General features: G+C 41.0%; 1 protein-coding gene across 1 annotated transcript in view; it reads right to left on the reverse strand.

Annotated features, from left to right (window-relative positions):
- Positions 1 to 14818, reverse strand: part of LOC103779595 (importin subunit alpha-5-like) — a 20833-nt gene extending 6015 nt beyond the window's left edge. Inside the window, exons 1-3 of the mRNA XM_008947233.1 lie at positions 14691 to 14818; positions 12244 to 12343; positions 10848 to 10973 (exon numbers count right to left, since the gene is read on the reverse strand). Of these exons, the coding sequence (XP_008945481.1) occupies positions 10848 to 10973; positions 12244 to 12343; positions 14691 to 14818 (354 nt within the window). The remainder of the gene's footprint in view (positions 1 to 10847; positions 10974 to 12243; positions 12344 to 14690) is intronic.
- Between the last annotated feature and the right edge of the window lie 200 nt (positions 14819 to 15018).

Below are 15018 nucleotides of genomic sequence, written 5' to 3' on the forward strand. Positions count from 1 at the left end.
ATGGGTGGTTCAGTAGTATGGTTAACTGCTTAGCTCACCAAACTGATAGAAGTCACATGAGTATTTAGTCAGCAACCCAAAGTTTCTAGTAACTTCCTCTGAAAACTGCCTTTTGCAATAAGACACAAATGAAACCAGTTTAGTCAAATACACATGACAAGAATCTGAAACACTTTCATAAGGCTCAGAGAAGCAAAAGCTTAGAAGCACATTTCAAGCTACCATCTTATCTATGTAAGTCAGCACAGAACTGATAAAGGTAAATGCAAAGAAAGCCAGAGAGACCCTTTACAAGGAGCTCTACAGAAGAAAACTACCAGATTACATACAGAAAAAAGCTACAGTCAGTTCATGGTGTGGATGGTTACCCAGTGGAAAAAAAACTAAACTGTTTGATATTTCTTTATCTTTCCTCTTTGCCTGGGCATCTGCACTGCATCTACTTTGTAAATCCATACAACACATCAGTTGGATCAACAGTCCTGTGAACACTGTGTCACAGAACTTGCACTTCTAGTACAGCAGTTGAGGCCCTCAAGTAAAACCACTTACCCTTGCATCACGCTCTACTAGATCTGTACTCTGCAAAAAATATTTAGCAAAGAGTCCTGAACTGAAACTTTTGAACATGAATGCTGGAAGGGGTAAGTTGTAAACAGGAGCTAGCTAATTAAAAAAAAAAAAAAAGACAAAAGATGAAAGATAATCTCTTTGATAAACAAAACTTTTTCCTCCCAATGTATTTTACTAGGAAAAAATGCAGATTTTTTTAAAGAACTACATAAGTAACACACTGTAAGGAAACATGGAGCGTGAGAGCATCTGCTTTATTGGAGTTATCAGATCAAGGAACTTTTCCAGCTCAAAGGGAGATACAAATAACAGGAAAGCAATAAATAAAACGCACACTGACAGGAACCTGACAGACAAGGGATAAGAGAAACAATGACAAAGAAGGAAAGGCTCCAGTGACTAAAGAATGGGCAATTAAGGAACTACAGGCATGGCTTTGCAGAGTCAGCCTGTGCTTTGTAACTGACAAGCAGGACTCTGCAAAGTTTAATAACAAATCTTTTCTTAGCTACCTTACCAGGTAACCTCCCTCTCTAGCCTGTGTGAGTGCTCTAAGGATTAAGTGTGAGCAACTGAGATCAGTGACAGAATTTTGGCCAGGAACTCCTCCAGACCTCAGGTGAAACCCCTGTGTCTGTGAGACCAGCAACTGGAGTGAGTGAACTGGAGGAACCATGGACTAGGGAACATGTTTCTGAGGTGCCCAGAAAAGGTGAATTCAGGGTCAGTAACCGTTGTCAGACCTTCGGTGAAGGGATCCCTGCAACTGGAGCAGGAGGGTCCCAGCATCAGCTACTAGGAAGGGATCACTGTCCTGCCACTAGGGGAGCTGGGGTAAAGCTGAGTGAAGGTCCTGGCACCTCAGCTGGAGTAGGACTGCAGGTCATAAGGCACCAGCTCCATGTGATGTGGAGGGGGGAAATTTTCATTATCCCCAAACGTGGTGGTGTGAGTGGAGGATCATGGTGTACATCATTTGCTGGCAAGCTGGACTAGGAGACAGGTAGGACATCTGGGATCAAGGCATGGACAGAGGACCCGTGCCAATAGTCATCCAAGGGGCCTACAAGTGTTGGGATGCTTGAGCCATATGTGTGCTAGTGAGAGTCACACTGAACGAGCCAGTGAGTGGGAGCCAAGGACAATGAGTTAAGAGAGCTCATGGTCCAGCCATGGACAGCATATGGGCAGAGAGCCCACAGTGATATTCACAGGAGCTGTCTGTGTGCACATGTGCTTGTGGATCTATAAAGTGAGAACAAGTGTGCTTTCACTAGTGAACCTCAGTGCTGATCAGCTGGAGAGGAGAAAAGGGACTGGGCAATCTACACCTAGGTTATGTCAGTCCAAGCAGTGCTACACAAGGGTGTTGCTGAGGTGGAAGCCCTTGTAGTAACAGTGTGTTGAAGAATGTTAAGTATTCTCTACCAAAAGAGCTTGATATAGATCTAGGATAGGATACCTGAGGGCATTAGTATTTTACTATTTTACTATTTTTCACTATTTTACTATTTTTCACTATTTTACTGAAAGAAAACTTCTTTATAAGATTTATTTCCTTAGAAAGAAGTCTTCTTAAAACCAACTTGTTTAATAAGTACTAAAATCAGACTATGTTACATGATAGCATGGAGCTAAGTCAGCACACCTTAGCTGACATGCAGTAACATATTTTGAGCTTTCTTAATGAAAAAAATTACCTTAGAATGCTCAAACATGTAAAATAGCAGGAGAATTCCAGAACAAAGGGAACTAGCAAGAGGATAACAATAAGTGGGAGAATCACAAAAGATTGTTATTGTTTTCCTTCTGGTTCAATCACTTTCAAACTCTTCTGCTTCAATGCAAAGACTGCTAGGTAAAATTACTCTTCCCCAAGTGGAGAAATGTGCATTTGAACCTTTTCAGAAGGAACTGAATCCAGATCTCGCAACCCTTGGGAGAGTGCTCTTACTTTTAATTCTACTTATGTCTTTCACTTCTGATTCCTAATCTATCATTATAGTTATAAGGCTACAGACACCTTGTTTACTTTCTGCTCTATAGTGAAGTTGGCTCTCTCTACCCAAGCAGAACAGGTTAAAGCACCATGATAAACTGCAGCCTCTCAAAAGCCACTTCACTGAAAGAAACTGGCTCAAGAGAGAAGCAGCTTATCAGTCCTTATATTTCTACATTTCCTACTGCTTGACATGCAATATAAGTGTTGTCACCACCTTACTCTAGCATGAGTCCCTCTTAAAGGTACTAAACTGTCCTTCTGTAGTACAATGAAGTTTTTCAACTAGCAGTCTGTTGACACTTGAAACTCTCAAAACTTGTACTAAAAAAAATGAAATACATTTATTAGGTCAGAAAATAGGTTGCTTTAACCTTAACACATGCACTATATTTCACAAGTCCAGTTAAGCTTTAGAAGGGTGGAAACTTGCCTTACGAAGACCAGCTGAGGGAACTGGGGTTGTTTAGTCTAGAGGAGACTGAGAGGTGACCTTATTGTAATCTACAACTACCTAAAAGGACGTTGTAGTGAGGCTGGTGTTGGTCTCTTCTCCCAAAATATTAATGATGGGAAAAAAGGAAATGGCCTCAAGTTGCACCAGGGGAGGTTCTGACTGGACGTTAGAAAGAATTTCTTCACTGAGAGAGTGGTCAGGCACTGAAATGGGCTGCCCAGGGAGGCGGTGGAGTCACCAGCCCTGGAGGGGAGGAAAAAACGAGCAGATGTAGCACTTGAGGCTTTGGTCTAGTGCTTAGGGAAATGCTGGGATGAAGGTTGGACTTAGGAACCTAGAGGTCCTTGCCAACCATAAAGATTCTGTGATTCTATGAAACAATAAAGCATTAATACAGAGCAAGTGCTAGCAGCATCTGTTACCAACATCCTACATCTTGCAGCCTTTCCCACATCAGTTACTCAAGAGTAAATTAGAATGCCTATGAATCCCTAGGTCTATGATATTTTATGTGGGAACAACAGTTATTATGTAAACAGGCCATTTCACTTTCAGTTAAATTCCTTTTAAGCGATAAAATAGTAAACTACGCAATTTTTGTGGTTTTCTTCTTGATGAACACAAAACTTCAGGCAGAGCAAAACCCTAAAGGACTGTGGCAGCATGAGGTACTTAAAATTTCTCAGGATTTAGAAGGCCTTAATTCAAATAACTTCCTTTTTTAGCATTACCACCCCACGTATGCATGCTGTGGAAGTGTGCTGAAGACACAGTTGCTGAGGGTCAGCTGCTCCAGAGCCAGCATGGCCTGCAGCAGAGCAGCAGATCTCAGTGCACAGGGGGGTTCCCGAGGTTTTCCTTAAGTAGGGAAACACCAGGGGAGCGGAGAGACCCACCAGGAGCTGGCAGCTCTGGTGGGAGAGGTCAAGGAGGCCTGGGCATTGCCAGAGCTATGACAACCACCCCCATGCCTATAAGAGAAGCCCTCCAAGTGGGTTATCTGTCCCTTGGAAACACTCTATCCTACTTATTTTGATCAAGCTTCTTCACTTTATATTATTTGATTTTTAAAGAGTGAAGCTAGATCAAAGTGAATTTTCAGAGTTCTATTACATTGACATGGATGCTGAACCTTAATACTTCACAGTCCCAATTAGGGAGCAGGCCTTCAGCAGTAGTACAATAAATCAGTATTTTGAGCTAGTCAACACCAAATGAATTTGATTCTCCTCCTTTGGGTTCCCACAAATAAACCACTTATGGTATGCAAAAATTAACATATACATTTAGTATGTGAGCAGTAACTCCATAGGTCACATGATTCATCACATAAATGTGAAAGGAACCAAGTCTTATAGCATGACTGTTTTCCTGCTCCTGGAATCTCTCTCATCATGTTTAGCAAACCAAGATTAGAGTCAGCACCCTAGCTGGCAGCTGTGAATAGCCCTACTGCTGTGGTCTTCTCCTGGATGCACAGTCCACAGAGGCTTCTCAGTTACTTATGTTCCAGTTGCCTAGTTCATTGATTCAATTTACAACTGCTTTTTAAATAACACAGCAAATATTTGTAAGCCCAACTACTTAACCTGAGTACAAAAGCCAGGAAGGAAGCACTTTACATCTCGGTTCTAATGGGCTTTTCTGTTGTTGACACAGACACCTAGGCCTATATACTCCACAACGTGCCTAAAGCAAACTTCCAGCCAGTTTACACAGGGTTGCTACAGCAATCAGGAAGAACCTGCACTATAATGAACAGCATCATGTTGAAGTATCTCCAGCTTTTACAGTCTGTCCTGCAAAGGAAAGGGCAATATACACCACTGACTGCCGAGGTTTTCAGGCAGAATAATGGAAATAAAGGTATTCTAGCTCTGCTGTTCTCAGTGTGGTATGATGCATGGGATTGACCACATGCAGAAGCCTGAAAACAGATTTTGTACTTAAAAACATAAACCTGAAAAAGATGAATCTTTGACTTTCGCCTCAAGTACTACCTTGTTAGCAATACCATATTTTGCTCCTAACTGCAACACTCTTTGAAGTTCTGCCACCACGAACACCATGGGAACACTTCAGACCACTCATGCAAACTATGGCATAAACTAAACACACCTTACATTCAAGTAAGTTTATATACAGTTTGCCTGCGTAAACCAAAACTGTGCAGATCATGTAGTTCCTTTTCCATGTTCCAAACATTACTGTAGTCTTTTTGGAGAAGAGCTTCTGCTAACTCCTAGCTTGCACCTTTACCCCACTTTGTAACAATGTATTTCATTCCAGTTTTTTAAAGGACCAGGCCATGTATGGTTTGCTACACTTCCCCATGTCACATTTCAGCAAGGATAGGAAAACCTAAATGAGGAAAAACATGGCACAGATCCTGTTGCTACCATGCCTAGCCATACTTAGGTTTCTAGATGTTTGTGAGAAGTTAATGTATATTAGAAAAGAAGTGATAAGTTTCTTAACCTGTCAAGAGGAGAGAACTCCTATGATGTCTTCAGTGTCAGATATGGAGGACTGTCTGAAGCACTGCCTTTCATAGCTTTTCAACGGGCTGCGAAGTTAGACACAGAACAGTTTCTGAGGTGTGTGATAGCCTTTCATACCCTTCAGAAGGGTCGACAGTCAGGATTTAGCTTCAGCTGTGCAGTTCTCCTTCTGACTCCCAGGAAGTTGTAGTTCCCCTTCTCCCTGACTGGGGAAGCTATCCACTGAAGTACAGCAAAGCTGTATACAAACTAGGAAATTAACAAACAAAAACTATACTTAGTGACAATCACGACTGCATCAGGATATATACATCCAACCCACACCTTAGAAGCACAGAAATAAAGAGGGGAAAGACTGCTGTATTCCACCACACTTTTCTGATGCCTAGGCGCTGTTGATAACACACTCTGAAAAGATTTCACTTCCACCTCTGGTGGGGAAAAAATCCAAACCTCCTTTGCTTTAATACAAACTACAAGAGAAAGTTCAGTACTTAATTTCACACATTTCATGCATGTTAACTTTTATTGCCTTAACACTGGAGAGGATTTACGTGATTGTGTTTGAGTGCAAATCTAATGGTGACAGGCTGCTGCCTTCACTTTTAGAAGTGGCAGTGAAAGCCTCTGGAGTGTGCTACCAAACAGCATTGTAGGCAGTATGAAAGTGGAAATGAATATCGAAGTCCTTCCCTCTAGCTTTTTATTTCTATACTTCAGAGTGGGTGGATGGAGGGAATGTAACCCAATGCAATCTTAAGCAACACTAAATATAGCTCTGTCTGTTAATATTGGTTAGGTAAAATACCTATTAGATTTATCAAAATACTCCATTTTCTTCTTGGTGTGCAGAAGGGATTGCTAGATTACAGCTTGAACACTACCCAAAGTTTCCATAGCATTCTAAGATCCCAACTGCTTTGGAGCAACAACCCACTAGTCAGTTAGACCAGCTGGTAACTTGCAACAATGTGATATAGTATGCCAGGCAGACATTTAACTTTAAAGAGAAAAATTACCATGTGCTGAAATTACCCGTCTGATTTCTGGCTAAAGATTGTACATATTGAAAATCCAATTAACATCACAGTGACTGCAGTAGATCTTGCTACAGTCTATAACCTCTAGTAGGAACTACCAAACAATCTGGAGGGACTGGGAAGAAAGGAAAATAAAGTACTTAGTTTAGAGCTGCATACAGTATTTTAGAATTCCTTCTGTAAGGAAGACCAGTTCTCAAGAAGTAATGTTTTAATTCATCAAAATATGAAATTAATTTAAAGAAAAAAACCAGCTTGAACTCAAAGATGACTTAAAGAACTTCATTAGATCAAATATTGAACTTGGTTAAATCAGGCAGTATTCCCAGACAGGAATTATGCTTTGGTCTCACAGCTCCTAAAAAAAGACTAGGCTTTTATTCTCCATTTTAGCCTATTACCATCTTCAAGAAACACTTCACCAAACATTTTCCAACTATTTTAAAGTGCTTCTCAGCTCAAATGTTTACAATGATTTTTGACATTGAGTAAGAGTTGTCCTTAGAGAAGGAGTTTTCTGAGAAAAGGAGACCTATCAGCTTTGAAGCTGAAAGGTTTCATCACACCATCTTATATCTCACATGACATTCTCTAGGCTGAGACTAGAAACTCAAGAATTACAGCCCTTGTGGAATTTGTTACATTGTGATGAGACCTTCCTTTCAACATGAGATAATCATTGCAGTTACACCTGCCATTGCCACTTTTACTTCCAAGAAACAGTGGCCTCGAGATCTCAAATCAAGCGTGTTGTAAATATTCTTCACTGTCCTTAGCTTCACAGCTTTCCTCTAACAGGTCTCCTTCTGCAGTTCCAAAAATCTAAGCCTCATGATGGACACAATTTGTAAAATGTCATAATTAACAGGATAGTTATCTCCTGTATAATTCCCATGACTCCCAGTACAGATTTTTGGGTGTGCACTTGGGGCAGCCTGTGTTTCACTCTCTGGCATGTGTGTGCTTGGAGCTCGAAGGCAGCTCAACTACTCTAAACAGGGCCCAATTCTGAAATGGACTATAGATTTCACTTTTGAGAAACTGCTTCTCATGGTTTTTTGCCTTGAGTACTGCACCAACTTGCTTCCAACATCATGATATATGCTAAGGCAGTTGATTGAAGCTGGACTCTTAAATCTGCATGCATTTTGGAAATTGGTTTGACACCATTTTCTTTCTGATACAGAACTCATGAGAAAAAACTTCTACCCACACAATCACTACGACTATTTTTCTACACAGAGCTAAGGGCTTTTTATGCACTCCTAAAGAATCACTTGCTAGAAATGAAAGTGTAGTGCTAATGGCCCTCTGTATTAATTTTCCTCTCCCTACCTTCCCACCTCGCCTTTCCAAGTCACAAAGCAATTCTGAGATTTCTAAGTAGACAGGAGGCTATTCTAAACTCGTGCTAAGACACCCCAAGAAACTTAAACTACTGATCATAGACATGCACAGATGTACCTAATGCTTTTGTTTAGCTAAACTAGCCAAATTTTGTTTTAACGAAGGACAGATTATTTTATCCTTGTTTTCAAATAAAGACATCACAACAGTTTAGAAGAGAGAGGATTAGCAAGGGTATAGTCAAGACTCCAGCTGAAGCTGCACTTTTACACGTCTGTGTAGTGGATGCCAGCTGTAAGAACACCGTGAACAAGGACAGGCACTTACTCCTCCACTTGAACAGGACAGCATGGTACAGGGGATACTTATGTAGAAGCCACAGAAGTGAATGTACCACTGAAACAGCTTTTGGCATTTTTTTAGAATTTAAGTTACCTCTAGGACTCTTTACAACTCTATCTTCAGTAGATTAAGAATATGAAAAGAACAGAACCTGAAGTTTTGAAAAAAAAATACTCTAATAACTAACTATAGTTTCTATTGCCAATTCTGATACCGATTTCTTTATGGAATGACTTGTACAGATATCTGATTTTCCAAAGTTCTTCTTTCTCTTAGATCTACAATATTCCTGTATGCTCGTGCAACACGGAGCAACTCTGGTAGACTTTGTATAAACCACAGAGAAAACATATTGGGCTTGTCTGTCCCCAGAAAATACTCTTAAGACTTCCCAGGAAGATCAGCAATGGCCTTCTACAGAGAAAATACTGTTCCTCCCTGTTTCTAAGGTGGTAGCAGCATGAATAAAGCAGCCAAATGATTCTTCACTGCAAGAAAAGTGAAAAAAAAAAAAAAATATATTTTCCCTTAGTACAAGCAGTAGTAATTATCTTCTCTGCACTGCTAATTGCACAGCACCTACAATTGCTGAAGCAGGAAGAAACAGTGGTATAGTTGCTGATTTTACACAACAATTTTTGTTGGAAATTCAGCTAATCCACAGATTAACACACAAAGGCAAAATCAAAACTGGAGCTCTGCCAAGATTAGATTAACCATATCTTTCTCTGTATCTGACTGAAAACACAACCTTCAGTGGTAAAAGTAAAATACTGACTGAAAAGCAAAAGCTAATACAATTGTAGGAGGTTTCTTTGCTTGCAGTTCCACTTCTTAGTCACATCCTTACACCAGACAAGAAGGACCTACAAAGCTTTCCACCTTTGGAAGTTTTGTTTGCTTGCCTACTCATTTCCTAATATAAGCATCTCTGAAGCTAAATAAGCAATTGCTCTTACTTACAGGAAGCTTAGCGGAGACCAAGTTATCTTCTGCAAAAATTATTAATCTTATTTTTCTCATGCTTTCTGAGATGAAGATGAAAGTATTAAGATACTAAAGCTGTCTCTTCAGCAGCTGAATGCTCTTTGTAAGGGAGAATGTGTAACCAAAAGATTGCAAGTGCCACTTTTTCCTCAGGAAAAACATCCAGCCTTTTTACAATCTCCTGCAAGTTTTCTTCAACAAGAGAAGTCATTCCATCCCTTGGGTTAACCACTTTGTGCTAATTCTGATCCCACAGACTGAATATTCCAGAGCCATCAGATATAAGACTAGCAAGTGTCAGGCTGTCTTCTGAAGCAAAAGGCTATGGAAGAAACACACACTCCTTGGACACTTTTACCAGTGTCTTTCAGGACTTGGTTCACTCTCTGTGTAAACATGCATCCTTTCTGCCCAGTTACTAATGAATGGGACAAATATTTCTCATGTTTCTGTTACTTACAGCTATTCCTTAAGGAATAGCCATCTCAAACTGTATTTCCCCACACACCCTCTGGAATCCCTAAATGCTCTCTGTATCCAGTGAGGGAGAAGAGCACTTCAGAAGAGAACTTCAGAAGAATGAAATTAGATTTACATAAGGAGATTTTAATTCAACTGCCTTGATGGGAACCTTGCATATTTACTAGATTAAGCCTGGTTTCACTACAATCAGCTTTCCCATTATTTCTGAGAAAGAGAAGAAAAGAGGCATTGTCCTTGGAAGCCAAGCAAAAAAAATCCTCTAGTATAGCTGTTCTGAAGAAATCCAAGAAAAACAAAATATAATTAGCAGTTCCTTCTTTATCTAGTCAAAGAACAATTTTTCTCTGGGGAAGACATGGTTACTCTCTCATTTATACCCCTGGGGACAAATCCTGGGAATTTCTGATGGCTGACACTGGGTTCAGACTCAGGACAAAGACATGACCTTTCAGAGGTCTAATCAAAGACCGACATAAGGGAGTGAGACTTTCATTTGCTTCTGTGTGCTGTCACTTAAGGTATTACAAAATCTGGTATCATCAGAAATGATGAATCCCAACACAACATGTTAGATAGTCTTCATTATTGTTCCATTTGACAAATAGCAATTTTAGATTTGGCTAAGCACAACTGCCTTTATCAGGAACTGTAAGAAAATACAAACAGGAGTAAAGAAAATGTTTTACAGTGTATGTGTCTGTATCTGGCAGTCAAATCAAGACTACGTAAAGTTATTTGATTCTCAAAGTTTCTTCCTTGCTCTTGTCATACCTGAGAATTTGTATATCTTACTGATTGTCAAAGGCATGAAACAAATTATTCAGTATAATGTTTTCTTGAGCTTAACCTCATTTTGTCATTCTCTAGAATGACCATCCCCCCCCTTCATAATCTGTAGACGATTATAAAATTAAGGAATTTTAATATGAGAGATGACTGGGCCACTGAAATATTCTAATTCTGCACAGGGCCTACAACATACTTCTGCTTATATATAATTAAATATCTGTGGTTGCGTATACACACAAGTAAGCACTTTATAACAAAACTGTCTCCTGCCTGGTGTGTTTCTTCTAGGCTTCAAGACCAAGATTACTCATTGTAGCTGAAAAGTTTACCTGGATCTGGGCTCTGTTTCCTGCTGTTATATTAGATATTGTCCAGCATGCTTCCTTTTTGATAGATTCTTTCGGGCTGCTTAGCAAATGCAGTAAACTCTGCAGGGCTGAACAATTCAGAATTACCTGGATAGGAAAGAAAAAAAAAAAAGAGTCAAAGAAACCACACCTTCAAGGAAACAGGATAAAGAATCAGAAGATAAAAAGAATAATTCTTGAAAATCTAAAAAGCTTACCCCACCAGGTAATCCTAAAAAGTTAAAAATAAAGCATCAACCATAAAACAAAAAACAGCCATAACTAAGAAATAAATGTTTGTAAGAAACCTAATGAAGAGAACAACTGCATAATTCAGGTAAGAGATCATGCCTTCGTTATGATTTCAGTATGACCTGAACAAAAAAGAGATACAAAGCCCATTATGGCCAAACAGAAATAAAATTATAATATTTTCCAATATTCTTATTATCTGTATTTTTGTACACTTGAAGCTCTAACTCCTGTTTTCTATATCTGCTGACACAGTGGGGTAGACTGTTGACAGCATTGTGTCTGTAACACTATGAATGGGCAATTCTTATCAAAAAAATATTTTTTAAATTGCAGGAAAATCTGCATTCTCAAAACCAAAATAGCAAGTGCCTCAAAGTAAAGAGGAAATGCTCCAGAACAGGGATGTTACAAGACAGAATACTTGATCATATAATGTGTGATAGTGAAAGGCTTTTCACCCCTCTAAAAGGGCAAAACAAGACATTTTGGAAGTACCAGCCCTTTAACGTAAGGTACAAGAGCAGAAGCCTGTACTGGATTCACAGGCAACACATGTATGCAAGGCACAGGCTCTCTGCTCCAACAGATTTTTAAACATTGATGGGAGTTGCTGTCTCTTGCACACCCTACCAAGCAGCAGGGTGACAACCGAGTGCCTCTGAAGCACCAGGTTCCCTACTCAGTTTGATTCCAATGCAGTAGTGGAAGTTGCTGCCTCCTACCAATGCTTCTCCAAACACGGCTACGTACCATCCAAAATCTAACCAGATACTTGGCTTTGGTATATTCATCACAGACTTTCAACAGCATCAAATGGGACAAACCTTTGATGGCCCCACTACGGCATAACATTTAGCATAAAATTCAGCCTGAGGCAGACTTGATTTAAACAAATGAGGAAAACAACCCAACACTGAAAGGTATTGCACAGGTATATGCAAATCCCGACATGGCTATATAAAAGTTACCAGCAGATCAGAACTGAACAAAAAATAAAAACATTAAAACCACCTCATGTTCTTCACTTTCAGACTTCAGAAGGCACAGGAGGTGCCTGTGAACAGGTTACCACAGGGAGCAGAAAGAGGAACTACAGCACCCGCACGAGAAAATGAGCCCATACCTGGGTCTGGATATCATCTCCCGTGACGATGTTCCCAACAGCTCGTAAAGCAGGAGATACCACTTTGTAGTCGTTGTGTCTAAAATTACCAAGGAAAGATCTAAGTGTTAACCACGCTGAAACATCTCCATCTTTACATCCTCAAGGAAGGAACATCCATCAGCCAGGGGAAAGCTTCCACGCTAAACCTGACTTCACTCTCACCATCTCAATCAAAACACACTTTGCCTTTAAACTATATGCTAAGTCTTTCTAGCATCTCTAAATATCTAGGCCTTTAGATATCACTCATAGCATAAAAATAAAATAGGATATTAAAAGAATACAAGTACTTCAGAGTATAGACATCCTTGGGAGACAAAAAGTAATCAGCATTACCTACAAAACACACTGAAGGCAGCATGCACAAAGGCAGAGAATGAGACAGAGGCACACAGATGGAAGCTGTGTGTCTACACCCTACAGCTGTTTGACATCTGCTGTCACCGTATGCATCCCTCCGCCACCAGCGTGAAATCGGGACTGGAACAGCAAGGGTGAAGGAAGGAATTTTTTCTTTAATTTTTTAAATTAAAACACTTCTTTATAAAAAGGTACCTTAGCTAATACATTCTACTAATTAATCCAGCAATAGATTTGCTTTACTCTTAAAAGCTTTTTTATTTACATCACTGAAACCAATTATTTCTCCATGTTCCACATGCTCCATGTACTTTGCGTGGACTCGAAGGAATGGCTCTGAACAAGGCCAGCCTCCCCCACCCCAGCTCTCACAGCCACACTTTACTGACCCAGCTCTTCCACAGTTAAGAAAGTATTTACATTTCAAGTCCCTGGTACCATCAATTCTAGTGAATTTTACTATTACAATTCTATCTTTCATATCCTTTAGCAATTTCATTGGTAGGCAATTAAAGCATGGACTTCGATGGCAGAGAAAATGAGAATCACAGAACAGCTTGAGTTTGAAGGGACCTTAAAAGTTATGTAGTTCCAACCCTACCCTGACTCCACTTTCCACTAGACTGGCTGCTCCAAGCTCCACCAAAAGCTCCTTAAACACTTCCATAGAGGGGGCATCCACAATCTTTCTGGGAAACCTGTGCCAGTGTCCTATATCTACCATCTTAGTCTAATCCGTTACCCCTTGTCCCACCACCACGTATCCTCAAAAAGTCCCTCTCCATCGTTCTTGTAGGCCTTCAGTTACTGGAAGGCTGCTACAAGGTCTTCCCAGAGCCTTCTCTTCTTCAGGCTGAACAGCTCCAACCCTATCAGCCTGTCCTTGCAGGAGAGATGCTCCAGCCCTCTGATCATCTTCATGTTTCTCCTTTGGACCCACTCCAACAGGTCCATGTCCTTCTTATATTGGGGGCCCCAAAGCTGAACACCACTCCAGATGGGGTCTCACAAGAGTGGAGTAGAGAGGAAGAATCGAGTCCCTGCATCTGCTGGCCATGCTCCTTTTCATGCAGCCCAAGATACAGCTGGCTTTCTGGGCTGCACTCACACACTGTTGGCTCACGTTGAGCTTCTCATCAACTAACAGCCCCACATCTTTTTCCTCAGGACTGCTCTCAATCCACTCATCACCCAGTCTGTATTTGTGCTTGGGATTGCCCCAACCCAAGTGCACAACCTTGCGCTTGGCCTTGTTGACCTTCATGAGTTTGGCATGAGCCCACCTCTCAAGGTCCCTCTGGATGACATTCCTTCCCTCCAGCGTGCTGACTGCACCACACAGCTTGGTGTCACTGGCAAACTTGCCGAGGGTGCACTCGATCCTACTGTCCATATTGTTGACAAAGTATGTTAAACAGCACCGGCCCCAGTACTAGCCCCTGAGGACCACTCTTCATTGATCTCCACTTGGACATCAAGCCATCGACCGCGACTCTGAGTGCAGCCATCCAGACGATTCCTTATCCACTGAGTGGTCCATCTGTCAAATCCATGTCTCTCCAATTATGCACAATTATAACAAGGATGTTGTGCAGGATGGTGTCAAATGCTTTGCACAAGTTTAGGCAGCCGACATCAGTTTCTCTTCCCTTATCCATCAACGCTGCAACCACGCTGTATAAGGCCACGAAACTTGCCAGGCACTATTTGCCCTTAATGAAGCTATGCTGGCTGTCATCAGTCATCATCTTATTTTCCATTTGCCTTAGCATACTTTCCAGGAGGATCTGCTCCATGATCTGGCCAGGCACAGAGATGAGACTGACTGGCTTAAAGTTCCCTGGGTCTTCCTTTTTTCCCTTTTTGAGAATGGGTGTTGGTTTTCCCTTTTTCCAGTCAGTGGGAACTTCAGACTGCCATGACTTCTCAAATATTAAGTAAAGTCACTTAGACACTTCATCTGCCAGTTCCCTCAGGACCTGCAGATGCATCTCATCAGGTCCCATGGACTTGTGTACCTTCGGGTTCTTTAGATGGTCTCAAACCTGACTTTCTCAGGTTCTTCATTCTCCCAGTGCCTGCCTTTGTCTTCTGCAACTTGACTGGTGTGGCTGAAGCCCTTGACAGTGAAGACTAAGGCAAAGAAGTCACTGAGTACCTCAGTCTTCTCCATATGCCAGGTAACCAGGTCTCCCACTTCCTTCTGGAGAGGGCCCACTCCTTCCCTAGCCCTCCTTTTATCACCAGCATACCTATAGAAGCTCTTCTTGGTGCCCTTGATATTTCTGGCCAGATTTAATTATCTCAGGGTTTTAGCCTTCCTAACCTGATCCCTGGCTGCTTGGACAATTTCTCTGTACTCATCCCAGGCTA

This window comes from Merops nubicus, unplaced genomic scaffold (genome assembly GCF_000691845.1).
Source record: "Merops nubicus isolate BGI_N331 unplaced genomic scaffold, ASM69184v1 scaffold13899, whole genome shotgun sequence".
In the NCBI taxonomy this organism is placed as follows: domain Eukaryota; kingdom Metazoa; phylum Chordata; class Aves; order Coraciiformes; family Meropidae; genus Merops; species Merops nubicus.